General features: G+C 37.6%; 1 protein-coding gene across 1 annotated transcript in view; it reads left to right on the forward strand.

Moving 5' to 3' along the window:
- Window positions 1-14,757, forward strand: part of LMNB1 (lamin B1) — a 45,112-nt gene that overhangs the window by 22,927 nt on the left and 7,428 nt on the right. Inside the window, exons 4-9 of the mRNA XM_032476624.1 lie at window positions 3,064-3,234; window positions 4,653-4,778; window positions 8,128-8,348; window positions 9,144-9,369; window positions 10,906-11,010; window positions 14,059-14,178. Coding sequence (XP_032332515.1) covers window positions 3,064-3,234; window positions 4,653-4,778; window positions 8,128-8,348; window positions 9,144-9,369; window positions 10,906-11,010; window positions 14,059-14,178 — 969 coding nt within the window. The remainder of the gene's footprint in view (window positions 1-3,063; window positions 3,235-4,652; window positions 4,779-8,127; window positions 8,349-9,143; window positions 9,370-10,905; window positions 11,011-14,058; window positions 14,179-14,757) is intronic.

A 14,757-nucleotide genomic window follows, 5' to 3' on the forward strand; every position in this document is an offset into this window, starting at 1 on the left:
GGTTGCAGTCAGACTTTCAGCCTGGGCTGGGGGAACTGCTTCAGAGTTCATGTACAGGCTATTGGCCGGAGGTGTCAGTTCAGCCTGGGCTTCTCTGCAGAGCTGCTCATGATACGGCTGCCCTCAAAAGTGAGTGATGACAGAGCGCAGGGCAGGCCCTATTACCTTCTGTAACCTAATCCCAAAGTGATACACCGTCACTCCCCATCACAGACCAACCATGGTATACTGGAAGGGGGATCACATGGAGGGTGAATACCATTGAGGGGCTGCCTACCCACAGCATTTATAGTTATGTATATATTTTTAATTTTATTTTTTGATTGAAATATAGTCAGTTTATAATGTGTTAATTTCTAGTGTACAGCATAGTTATTCAGTTATACATATATATATTCCTTTTTATATTCTTTTTCATTATAGGCTGTTACAAGTATTGAATATAGTTCCCCGTGCTATACTGTAGGAACTTGCTGTTGATCTGTTTCATACAGAGTAGTTACTATCTACAAATCCTGAACTCCCACTTTATCCCTCCACACCCACCCCCCCCCCATAACCACAGTTTTGTTTCCTATGTCTGTGAGTCTGTATGTATTTTGTTTGTTTGTTTGTTTGTACACCGACAGGTTTATTCTTTTCTTAAATTTTGAACAAATACATCTTCACACACACAGAAGTTGGTAAAAAGTAAACCTTTACTGCTTTATTAAAAATAAAACCCATACATACAGCTTTCTGGCCGAACTCCCAAGGCAAGAAGACGGTACATTTCCACAGTATTCACTTGTTTCCCCAGAGGTGTTTTTTTTTTTTTTTAAAGTATGATCAGTTTACAATGTTGTGTCAAATTCTTGTGTACAGCATAATGTTTCAGTTATACATACATATAAATACATTCCTTTTCATATTCTTTTTAATTTTGATTATAGGTTACTACAGGATATTGAATATAGTTCCCTGTGTCATACAGTAGGACCTTGCTGTTTATCTATTTTATATATAGTAATTATTATCTGCAAATCCCAAACTCCTAATTTACCCACCCTGCCTTTCCTCTCTGGTAACCACAATTTTGTTTTCTATGTCTGTGAGTCTGTATATATATTTTAAAATACCATTTACATGCCTTAACTTCTGTGGTCAAGGCTTGGGAGGTGAAGGTAGCAACTGTTGCCCAAAAAGAATTATACTGTAATACATTTGCAGAAAGGGGAATGTATATTTTCTCAAAATTGAAGAGGGTTGGAATTCACCCATGTTGGAGAACATGCAGTTAAATACTTAATGTTCTTAAAAGTAATATAATTTTGAAAACAATGGCTAACAATGATTTTTAAAATAGGAATTTGTTGAAAAGTTCTTAAAAATTTTAATTGGAGAGAAAGTAATATAAATAGAAATTTGATCATTTTTATGACAATATAGTATTAAACTAGCAATTGTGGGGGCAAAGTGCAGTTACTGGACAAGCAGTCAGTCTCTGAACAATTCTTGAGTCAATTTCTTTAAAAATGAAATACCAGTACCTGCTCTTTTTTCTTCCAGCGAGTGGTGAGGATCAAAGTGTAGTATTGAATTTGAAAGCTTATAAACTATAGTGAATGCTATCCTATAGTTGTTAACTGCAGTTTTGCTTATAATTTGAGGTGTTTTTACATTAAGTTGACTTACTTTTTTGTTTTGTTTTGTTAAAATTGTGGTCTCCTGTTAATTTTGATGCTGGTGGACTCCTGCATCTTTAACGTCACTGATTCAATATAAAATAACAAATGAAAAAAGGCACCAGTAAAATTAATTTAATATTTTTAGGTTGTTTGGGTAGCAGCTTTTAATTTTTGGTTTTTGCCTTTCTGAGAATGAATTTAAAACATTCCTCATTTTTTTACATAAGAGATAAAGTTCTATTCAATAAATATACCTAAGTTTCTTACTATGAACAGTTAAGAGGCAAGAAAGAGGAAGGAGAAAAACAGGAATAAGAGGAAGGGAGGTAGACAAAGGGCAAAATCATTAGTAGGTGCTCAGTATTAGTAGGTGCTCAGTATTTGTTGAACTAAACCTTTTATTTGCATGTTTTCATGATTTAAATATCATAACTCATGATTTAAATACCAGTATTCAGTAAGTGGATGTGAGCCCTTGGCGTTTAATAGCAGAACTGGAATTTGAACCCTGGTTTTCTGATTGTATCAAGTGCACCTTCCTCAAATTAAGAGGAGGATGAGGAAATGCATAGAAAAGCTTCATGCAGTAAAATGAAACGGAGATAAATTCTTGTTATAGCCCCCTCTTGTGGCCTCTTTAATTATTACCATTACAGACATCTTTTTTCAGAGCTAGAAGCTGGAGTGGAAATTTTGTTCTTGGACTTCTGTTCCTAGCCATTCTAGTTTTGGATAGTTCCTTAAAACTAACTGAAGGATTATCTCTCCTATTTCTGTTCTTTAATAAGGAATTTTCGTATGTACTTGAGATAGCAAAGTAATACTGCTAATAAGATTCCATGTCAGTTGATGTTGGTACCTTAGCACCACCAGATGTTAGGATCAGTCATGTAGATTAGCTTGCTCTGCCTACTGCATCTTAGTATGTCTAAGAAAAGTTTTATTATGCATAAATCTAGCTAAAGTTGTCGTTACTCATAAGTTTAACTTGTGGATTTTTTACAAAGGTGTCCTTAGTATCATCAGTACAACCATTTAGAAAAATAATTACATACTATTCAATGTACCTAGTTGTTCATGATGCATAGGACTTTAGTAAGTCTTCCAGCCATTTCCTGCCTTTCGAGAAATAAATAGCTATGTTACTGAAAAGAAATGTAAAATTCCTAGGGCTCAAGATGCTACCATTTCTGTCATTAATTCCATCCCCAAAATCTTCTCATTTGAAAATGAAGGCAAAAAAGTGTCTGTTCACATGGCTGCCCTAGGACAAACATGAAGAGGTTGGTGTGTGACTTCAGGTGACTCTGTCACTTCAGGTGACTCTGATGTCACTCAGACTTGTACCAGTGTAGCCGTGATAAGTAACTTGGCTTTATGTCATTTTCCTCCCTAGGAGATAAATGAGACCAGAAGGAAGCATGAAACTCGCTTGGTAGAAGTGGATTCTGGGCGTCAGATTGAGTACGAGTACAAGCTGGCTCAAGCCCTTCATGAGATGAGAGAGCAGCACGATGCCCAAGTGAAGCTGTACAAGGAAGAGCTGGAGCAGACTTACCACGCCAAAGTGAGCAGACTCTGCCGACGATGGCTTTACACGCTTGCGGCCGTTGTTTCCCAGTCTCCCTGAGAACGTGACTTGATGTTTGGCTTGCTCTAGTTTTCTTAAATGAATTCCCCTAGTTGCCATGAATATTGAAAGTGAAATTTTTAAGGCGGTTTTTTTTATAAAGTTAATGTTACTAGAAATTATTCAAAGAAAGCACGGTTATTCCAGTTTTATCAGAGGTAAGGTTTGTCTTTTTGTCCCATTGATGATTCGTGTCAAGTCCTATTGATTAAACCCCAGCCATCTGAAAAGAACTGTTCTTCCAATAGCAAGTACTGATCTTTCTGTCCCACATGTCTGTTTAACAGTAGAGGAATGTCGGGCTGCATCTAGTTCTGACTTCTGCGTCATTATTGTACATAGATTGTGACCACCGCACCTTGGGCTTTTTTGAACAAAGGCCAAATGGGCAGTTTCTGATGCTTCTTCCTCTGCCACTATTTATTAAAAAAAAAAAAAGACTATAGAAACTTCCTTCTTATATTAGGAGACCATGTAAAATTTTATCAAATCATTGGTATAGGCTTTCCTAAATAAAAAATTGATTTTACCCCAGTGTTAAATGTTACATGATTTGATTAAAAAGTTAGTGGAAGATTTAGGAAATTAAGGTCATAGAGGTGTGGAAAATAATTTCCATTGCATGGCCTCAAACTGTTCATGTTGCCTTTAATCCCTTTTATGAAGTAGTATTGGCTGGTGAGAGGGAGAGGTCTTTTAAACTCTACATTGAGTTATTCAGCACCTACTCAGTGCTGGCCATTGAGCTGGGCAGTGAAAGAGCCAAAGTCAAAATCGGTCGATCACATAGGCTGTGGCCACAGAGAGAGCCAGGGAAGAGACGACTTACATAAAAACATGACTGAGACGCATGTTGTGAGCATTTGGAGGAATGGGATGTTGCTTCTACCAGAGGAGCTATTTTTTTGCTTCTGAAAGGAAGTGTTTCTATTCTGTTTGAAATAATCTCTAAATTAGTACTTTCTGCTCACTGCTTTATATTCTGTATCAGATTTAGTGGGTTAGGGGTATGTGATGCTTCTTTTCCTACAAATATCAGTACAGTTAAATTGCTTCTGCACTTCAGAGACATTAGAGATACAATGATGAAATATGGAGCACTAAACTTTGGGTAAAGACCCAAGTATATTAGCTTTGTTAAAGCTCCTACATTGGGAATTGAGCTGAAAATGCAGAAAGACTTTTAAGGTAATTCATACCACGTCAGCAAACTTCATGATGCTTTTCCTGTTTCATCAACTAGTTACTGGCAGGGCTTAAGTTTGAAATGAAATGCCTTGAGATGAATCATACTTTCTCATTTGTTTGTTCTAAGTCACTAGATGAGACAGACTATGGTCTGCTTCTTTTTTTAGCTTGAGAATGCCCGACTATCTTCAGAGATGAATACTTCCACTGTCAACAGTGCCAGGGAAGAACTGATGGAAAGTCGTATGAGAATTGAGAGCCTCTCCTCTCAGCTTTCTAATCTACAGAAAGAGGTAAGTAAGCATCTTGCCCTAAGAAGAATCTGAGTTGAACTTGAAGGCCACCTTCATCATGGTAGTCTACCTGCTTTGCTCTGCCTGAAATCAGTTTTCAGAGAGGATAATATTTTCCTGCATTCTGGTTTCACAGTGCTCCCCAGATTTTTTCATTTCACATTGTATAAGCATCCTCTGAGCAGAGCCTGTTACTCCTAACTTAATAGATGAAGCTAATAGATATAAACTTAATAGATTAAGCTTAATAGACCCAGAGCTATGGGAGTTGCCCTTGAGGGAGTGATCTGCTCGTTCATTCCTTGGAATTACCCCTGGACCCATGGTTTCTGACCCCTCCAGCAGCCTCATCTCCACACAGTGCTCCTCCCAATGTCCATCACATTTAGAGCTATAATGAAGAAAGACCTGCAGAAATTCTTTGTGCATGGTAAATCTTTGTGTTTAGACAGATTCTCTCAGTGCTCACAATAGTCGTATCTTCGGAAGTAGCATCAGTTTTCATATTAGCTAAGAATTTAGTGTCTAATACATTCACTGGCACACCTGTTATGTTCCCATCATTGCAGATTTTTTGGTTAACTTCAAACCTGAAGTTAGTGGTCTTTAAACGTTAGGCAGAGCCCTGGGGGTTTTGAGGAGCTGACTCCTTAGGAAATAGGAAGGAAACACCTCCTCCAGCCAGAATAGTTGTACATTTCTCTGTCAGGGTGTGGTGTGGGGGTCATCCTTTCATCTATTCATTGCTGGTATCAGATTTTGTGATAATATATCTTGAGGGATATCTTCTTTGGTTGATAAACTTTAGCTTTAGTAAGATCTTAAAAAAGAAAAAAGCCCTCTCGATTTTTCCTATTGTGTATCTCACTCAGTATTATTTGTTGTTGAGTCTTGTCAGTTTCATCATGCTGACTGTTGAGCCATAGAACTTCCTTTTTTGGTTATGTGACTCATGTTAGTGAAGTACTTCTTTAGTTTTACTTAAAATTGACATAGCCCTTAAAATGCTGACCTAGAAAATATTTTAAAATAATAAATATGGTAGCAGCCTCAGAGGGAAGAAATGGATTTCTCAGTTTATAGCCTGGTTTTTGCAAATGCAGTTAAATGCAAGTGCTCTCAGGCAGGATTTTGTTTGGCATCATTCTTAAGGTGAATGCCTGCTTCTGATAATGTCTCTGGACTTTAATTGATTGGTTAACTATTTTTTAAATAACCTTTTTACTTTGACATAACTCCAGATTTACAGAAAAGTTGGAAAGCTGGTACAGACAGCTCCCCTATATCCTTCACCCAGTTTTCCCCATTGTTAGCGTCATTAGGTAATCATGGAACATTTCTCAAAACCAAGACACTGACATTGGTACATTACTGTTAACTAGATGCTAGACTGTTTGGATTTTACCAGATTTTTTGTTACTGTCATTTTTCTGTTTCGGGATACCACATGTCTCCCTAGGCTTTGTTTTTCATGACCTTGACAGTCTTGAGGGGAACTGGCCAGGTATCTTGTAGACTGTCCCCCGATATCAGTTTGTCTGGTGCTTTTCTCATGATCAGACTGGGGTCATGGATTAAGTGCCCTTGTGTCATCGTATCAGGAATTACATGACATACACGTGACATCTTTTGTGATGTTAACCTTCATCATTGGTTAAATGTTTGCCAGTTTTCTCCACTGTCAGATTACTGTTTTTTCCTTTCCATACTCTTCATGGGAAGCAAGTCACTAAGTCCAGCAGGAATTAAACTCCACATCTTGAAGATAGTATTTAACTTGATTAAATGGAATTTTTTGGTAAAATACATCTCTTCTTCCCCTATTTGTATATTTATTTATTCATTCGTTTATATCAGTATGGAGTCGTGGAAATATTTTTTATATATAATTTGGGTTGTAATCGAATTCTACATTATTTTATTAGCTCTGATTGTTCCATCTTTGGCCATAAGCAGATCTGTCAAATTGGTTACCATGTCTCTCCTGTTTTTGAGCACTTCTTTACTTTCTGGTTCTGTAAGATCCTCTAGGCTCATCTTGTATTTTCCCTGCTCCAGCACTAGAATCAGCTATTTCTCCAAGGAGCTCTGGGTCTTTTTATTGGAGAGTGGTGTCTAGAAATTAAGATCTGGGCACTGAATATGCTCACTGGTATTGGGATATCATTGCTTCTAGCCTGCTTGCAGGCAGAGCTAGGTAATTAAATGTGTGTATGTGAACCCATGTTTTTACACATTTGTCTATAATTGTATGTCTGTCTTCTTGTATTTATATTAAGGTAACCAGGAGTTTATGCAGATGTCTCTAACCCTGTATCACTGGGTTCACTTAGGCTTCCTTCCTTGCTTACCTGTGACTTCACTTTCTGAGAGTGAGAAACATGATTTCTACCGTCTCATTTACTTATTTGTTCACCCCCAGTATCCAAGTAAAGCAGTTTCAAATTTTTTAACCCATACCCCTGTGAGAAATAAATTCACTAACTAGAGTGTAGCATTTCTGCACAGTGTAGAGCTCCTTTGTTTTATCTTTAGCCTTTCAGATTTAACTTGCACGCACAGTATGTGCCCTTTCTCTCCTGCTTTGATGCACAGGTACTTGTGATTTAAGGGCCTCAGCTATACATCAGTCTTTTTGAGTGGATTACCTTTGTCATTTCCTGAGGTTACTGGGATGAATTGTGTCTTGGAGAAATGCAGAAGAATAATTACCTAGTGAATCACAAGGTTTCTAAGATGAACCTTCTGGTGTAGCTTTTTTTTTCATACTGAATGTGAAGTTTCTGTGTTTGTAATAATATATACAGACTACACTGTATCATAATTTTTGTGCACTGACTGAGCGTAGGAGAGCACAGCAGTCCTAAAGGGATAATGAGAACCCCTTTCCTCCAATTTCTGAATCACTCCAGAAGTTCTCTGTAAGATACCTGCACTACCCTTAAGTTTCTTCCATCAATGAGTTTTCTATTGTTTAATTTTTTGCTTTTGTTCCTTTATACTTTTGAGCTAAAGAGGTCTGTAGGGGAGCCACACTTGACTTTTTACTAAAACCAAAGCTTAAATTTTTGTTTTATTTGGCCAAATAAAGAAAAATTATAGGTATATTTATGACACATTTGATGAATATATCTTTTTCTAGTGTTATAAGACAAAACTTTCCTGAAGGCTATATTTTGTATTGGAGGAATTTTGGTTTTTAATTTCTTAATACCAGTCTTCTTGAATTCTCATGTTAAAGGTTGCTTAAGGTTCTGTTTATTCCAGCCCAGGAAATGGTCTGAAATAGCTGCCTTGTGCTAATGTTGGAATGTTCCTAGAAAGTAAATGTGTTCCCTTGAATCTTAAGTCTAGAGCATGTTTGGAGAGGATTCAAGAGTTGGAGGACTTGCTTGCTAAAGAGAGAGACAACTCTCGCCGCATGCTGTCTGACAAAGAGAGAGAGATGGCGGAAATACGGGATCAGATGCAGCAGCAGCTGAACGATTATGAACAACTTCTTGATGTGAAGTTAGCCCTGGACATGGAAATCAGTGCTTATAGGAAACTCTTAGAAGGTGAAGAAGAGAGGTAAGTAACCTTACCTCAAAGTCTACTTTTTGCCCCTACCCTTTCTATTTAAAGAAAAGGAAATAAGATTCTTTTTTTAACAATTAAGGCAGCTTCAAATATTTTCTCACTTCTTTTAATACCTAGGTGTAAAGGTAAGTAGTTATAAATCATACTTCTACCTCAGCAACAGAAGATGTTCAGTCTTATTATTAGTACTTTAAATGCTGGACTCTGTCAGGATAGAGTCTTTCCTTTGAGATTTTAAATACTTTGATAATATGTTGCATAATACCAGATTTGCGGAAAGAAATGTTACACTTACTTTTCATATGTAGTTAGTATATAAATTCTTTCACACCTTTTTTAAGAAAAAATTTCCCAAGGGAAAGTATCTGATTTAGAATAAAAAGCTATTTAATTTCATTATTGCATACATTGTGATTATAATTTTGTAAAAAGAAAATTCAAGTATGAAAAAACTAAGGAAAGTATACTAAATACAGCAGTGGTGTGAGAGAGTGGTGGTAGATGAGATGTTCACACCAACTGCCCAGTTTTCCAGACTTCCTGCATCATGGTTATATTCAATAGAATATAAGATAAAACATTCAAATAATTGTTTTTTTAAAAGAAAATTGATAGTGGGCATTATGGCACAAATAAGTTTCTCTTCTTTAAGATGCCCATTGGCTTTGTCTAACAGATTGTCACTAATTGTTTTTAATAAAGTGTGTGCAGAATGTTGCTAGCTTTTTTTTAAGGTAGAAAGGGCATATGTGTTCCTAAGTGGAATGTGTTACTCCTTCCATATAGATTGAAGCTCTCTCCCAGCCCTTCTTCCCGTGTGACGGTATCACGCGCGTCCTCCAGTCGCAGTGTGCGCACAACTAGAGGAAAGAGGAAGAGAGTGGATGTGGAGGAGTCCGAGGCCAGTAGTAGTGTCAGCATCTCTCATTCCGCTTCAGCCACTGGGAATGTCTGCATTGAAGAGATAGATGTTGATGGGAAGTTTATCCGCTTGAAGAACACTTCTGAACAGGTGAAAACACAGATCCGTCTTTTCCCAATGAGGCTTTGCTGATTGGTGGACAGTCTTGCAATTGAAATAACTCCTCAGCCTTTATTTGGATTCAGTGGTCTTCATGAAATAAGAGTTTCCCTCTCCTTTTTACTTAAATTCATGAAATGAAGTATAAATTCAAAGAGGAGGTGGAGGGATGGTGCACTTAGTGGTGTAAAGATTTTATTCATGAGCCCTTCTTTACCGAGCCGGAGTTTTTTTTCACACCTGATCATTTTGTCACCGTGGCCTTCGTAAGGGTGATTTATTAATATTTCCTGTCCTAACCAGATTTGTGAAGAGGTTGGGTTGTGGATGTAGATGGTAGATATTCTTTCACAGCTATTAACTTTATGAAAGGAAGGAAATATGAGCCCTGGTTCAGACACATGTAGGAAGTATTTTTCTCTCTAAATGAATGAACAGTATTGATTTAATTTATATCAAGACTAGAATGAAGCCCTGTCTTGAAGTAAACATAGAATATTCATAGCAGGGAATCCTCAGCTTTTGAGCCAGGGCTGTGAAGGGCTGTGAGAAGATGCCAGAAGGCAGGTCTGGGGTGTAGTGGGGGTGCCGTGGGATGGATCGCATTTCTGGAAGCATTTCAGGATTTGTAAAATGTTTGTAAAGTCACTCCTTTTCTCAGCAAAGCGATTAAAACTCTTGCACGTGCATGAATAAATAATGTGGCTGGGCAGAGGAGCTTCAGCAGCTGTAATACAGAAGAGCATAGGCGCTAAGCTTCCTTAGTCACGGCTTTAGAAGCTGAAGAGCAGAGTATCCTCTGCTGCTCCATTGTAGTCGCTTGGCTCTTTTTCAGAAGGCATTGCAGCCCTATGTGGAGCTGTTCTGAAGCTGGCTCTCAGCCTCGTTTATCCTTGTCTTTGAATTAGAGATGGATATAAATAAGTTAGTGTAGCTGATGGCTTTAATATTCTGCACCGTTTCTCGGTGTCAGGCAGCTCTGGGCAGCCTGCAGGCTGGTGTTGATAGCCAGTGCTTGGGACTGTCTCATGATGTCACTCACCCTTTTTGAGACCCTTGTGCTTGAAGGTAAGAGTTAAATATGGGCAGAAGTGGTACAGATGCAGAAGGAAAAGGACATACTTTCTTCCTTCTCTTTCCAAGCTTACGTATCTGTATTTTAGAAGCTTAACAGCCATCATACATTAGATGTTTATATTTGTAGTAATGAAGTTAGATTGTGTTGTCAATTTAAAATAGGCACCTGATCTAGCAGTGAATATGACCATTTAATTTGGTTCACATGCCTTTTCTTCCAGTTTTGTCTTTAAATTTAAGCACCCTAATAATTAAAACTGCAGCATTGTCAAAGTTACTGTTTTACAGAATGACAAAACCATGTTTTCTTTTTATAGTAGGAAAATATGAATCATGGGAAGATAGTCATAAAGGTGTCTTAGTTTAACTGCCTGTAGATTCATGTATTTGATTATTCCATAACTTTATGTATATTTGAGGTGACCTTGTTTTATTTTGTTCTGTCAATAGGATCAACCAATGGGAGGCTGGGAGATGATTAGAAAAATTGGAGACACATCAGTCAGTTACAAATATACCTCAAGATATGTGCTGAAGGCAGGCCAGACTGTTACAGTAAGTTAATTTAGTTATCATTTAACTTCATTGTCTTAACCAGCAGTTAAAGTAATTAAAATCATTTTTGGCTTAAAGAAGCATTTTAGAAATGGGCATTAAAATGTCTTTGACATTATTAGGAGATTACCAGTACTGTTAAAGATTTTAAAAATTTCATCATATTGAGAGTGGTAATTGACTATTAAAAGTGAAAGAATTGAATTTTTGAATCTTGAATCTTTGAATTCTTTTTATTTTGTCAACACCAGTAGATATAAAACAGCTGTAGTTCAGCAGATACTGCTTGGCATAAAGAGCTGTTAGGAGATAATCTGTTAATGCTAGGGTGTGCCTTAAAACAGCAGTCTTCAGTCTTGGGTGAACATCAGAGTCATCTGGGTAGTGTTTTGGTGTCCGGGTCCCACCTCACTCTTAGTTTAGCATCTCTGGGTTTGGGTTAGGGGGTCTGTGTTTCGAACACAGGTAATAGTCACTGTTGTAAAGAATTGTTCTTTAAACTTAATATTTTGGCAGAGGTAACGTGGTTTTTCAAATATCTAAGGCACCTAGATTTAGAGAGAGATGGGCTTTGTGCCACTCTGACTCTATTTGGAGTTCTAAATGGTTCTCTGTTGCTATGTTCTGAGATTCCATGTCTGTGGTAGTTACTAAATATCATTAGCTCACTTTTTAGAGAAGTACTCTTCATTGAGCAAATAGAAGATTCCTTTGCTTTTACTCAGTAAGTAGATGAAGCAAACATAATATGTTAACTTTGATACAGATTTTAAAGAAGTTGCTGTTTTCATCCCTAAAGAATGTTGAGGTGACTGTCTCCTTTTATTGATTCTTTTTTATAAATATTAAACACATGTTTAAAAGTTTAGGATTGCTACAAACCTCACTTAGTGTTTAAAATCAAAGGCTCAAACAGGTTAGAACTTCTCTTTAAAAAGTGTATTCATTGAACTTGCTAATTTTGTAATAATGGGTAAAAATGGGACCAGATATCCTAGCCCCACTAGCTTTTCTTCTCTTTAGTAATTATTTCAGTGAGAGAAAATTGCTCAGTCCTATTAAGTGTCTTATGAAAGCTGTATAATGTGGTGGAGAGAATCTGACATTCTAATTCAAAAGGTTCAGATTTGAGTGTGCTCTCTGTCTCTTAAAGTACTGTAAAATCATTATGCCAATCATCTGCTTTTCCCACTGGATATAGTTCCTCAGGGACTACATAGATATATATTCTGTAGGTCTAGTGGAGAACTTAAGAGAATTTTCACATAAAATAGCATAATGTGTTTTTTCTTTAGTAGCTAGCATTATTAAATGTGTTAAGAAGCTCCATTGGAGCGTGGTAGTGAGAAGTGATCTTTCTGTAAAATTGTACAGGGCATGGCAATAGCAGAGATTAGTTTAAAACTAGAACAGAAATAAGGGAACTACATACGTAATTTTAAATTTTCATGTGGCCACATTAAAAATATGTGAAAAAGAAATATGTGACATTCACTTAAGAACTATGTTTTATTTAACCTGACATATCCAAAATATTGCCATTTCAACATGTGATCAGTATAAAAAATTATCAGTTAGGTATTTTACCTTCTTTCTATTGGACTGTCTTCACACTTAGAGATATCCTTTCAGTACACTTCAACTGGGACTAGCCACGTTTAGAGAGCTCACAAGCCACAAATGGCCACCATATTGAACAACACAGCTCTAGAACGTATTAGTTTTAGGTTAGACCACCCAATAAGGTTTACTGATTGACATTTTATGATTATTAGCACTAAACCAACTATATGATTCCTTATGGACTAGCGAAAAGTATAGCTTGGGATTAGGTTGACATTCTACATAACGTGAAAACCAGCTCAGGTCCAGTTCCCTTTTTCAGTTTTATCCTAGTAACTGCTCCTTGCCCCTTTCAGTTTCTAGTGCTGATGAGAGACCTGGAAGCCGCAAGTGAGCACCTAAGGAAGAAGGGGTGTCTCCTAGTCAGTACTTGATTGGCTTTTCTCCCCATTGAAAAAATTGCCTGCCTGTGCCATCTCCAGTCTTACTTTTGCCGTCATATAGCTCTTTATATTGCATAACAGTTTATGGGGTGCAAAACTTTACTATTTTCAAATGGTCTTTTAGAAAGATCAGGACTGGTAGTATTGTCCCTAAGGTTGGGGACATAGAGGTTTGTAGAGGTGTAGTATTATGTCTGAGGTTCAAATTAAGTTTTTTGACTCTCAGATTTTCTCTATTCTACCAATACTCTTCTGCCAACAAATACATAAAAAATGTGGCACAATTTCCATGCTTATGAGAAGGGAAATATTTCTTTTTATTTGTTTTGCCTATTTCAGTAGCAGTGATATTTTCTGTTGAACAATAGGTGATTTGTCTGTTCCCTGAATTCTTTTTGGAGTTCAGTCTCAGGCACTCGGGGGTATTATGATGCTGTCTGGTTGGATACATACTAGTTTTCCATGAGGGTATTCTAAATAGACTATCTGCTGCAGAGATTTTGAAAGGAGTTAGTCATCTCAGTTCCTGCTGGAGGCATCTGGAGGATACCACTGGGGGCGGGGTCAGAAGGCTCTAACATGGAAGGTTGCCTCATAAAACCCACAGAATAATAGAATGCTAACAGTGGGAGCTAATAATCATTGAGTGAGCTGTCCCCTCTGTGTGGGTGATCACTGTTCCTTCACGACAGTCCCATATATTATAAGTGGCATTTCTGTCCCATTGTGTGGTAAGTAAGGTAGCTTGATCAAGGTGAACTGACATTAGGGAAGCTCAGATGTGAGTCTAGGCACCTTCATTTCAGAGCCCTGTGTATCAACATTTCCATTTATCGGACAGGGAAGCTGAGGCCTACATAAGCATTGTGGTTTCTCCTGGACACATGGCTAGTTCATATGGCAAGTCTGAAGCTAGGCCACAGTTGTGGAACTTTTAGAACCAGTCCTCTTACAAGTTGTTAAAGTCTCATCGTTATGCTGTCCTTGGCATATGGGAGAGAGAGTGCGCTCTATGTACACTGATGTCCTTTCTCTTTTCCAGATCTGGGCTGCAAATGCTGGTGTCACAGCCAGTCCTCCCACCGACCTCATCTGGAAGAACCAGAACTCTTGGGGCACTGGCGAGGACGTGAAGGTTATACTGAAAAATTCTCAGGGAGAGGTATGGTCATTTTATCAGTACTACCACAGGGTCAGTTTCACCCGAGAGTTCATCATGCAAGTGTGATTTCTTTTCAGAAATCAAAGTGTGAAGTAACTGATTGCTTAAATCAGACCAAGGCTGCTGAGTCAGTCACAGTGAAGCTACCTTCAGGTTTTAGGAATCAGCTATGAGTGTGTTGCAGTTCTGATTGTTAGTACAGGCTCCAGACTCGGTCTGTGCCCAGTTTCAGTCTCCACTGCCCATTGACTTTGTGACTTTGGTTAAGTTCCTTCACATCTCTTAGTTTTAGCATTTTAAAGTGGAGATAATAATAAGACAATTAATGTAAATGAGATAATAACATAATGAGAATAATATAAACGAGATAATCCTTGGGTGACACTCAGGACAGGATCTGGCCTTTAGTAAATGCTTATGTTATTAACCTTGTTACTAGCTCTCACCATGCTTATGAAACTGAGTTTGAAGATTGTGGATTTGTCTGATGTCCAACATGTCAGTTGTAGAATTTTTGTCAAAGAACCTTACCTACCCCCACTGTCATGTAAAGACACCCCCACCTAGACACACACACAC

This window comes from Camelus ferus, chromosome 3 (assembly GCF_009834535.1).
Source record: "Camelus ferus isolate YT-003-E chromosome 3, BCGSAC_Cfer_1.0, whole genome shotgun sequence".
Lineage (NCBI taxonomy): Eukaryota > Metazoa > Chordata > Mammalia > Artiodactyla > Camelidae > Camelus > Camelus ferus.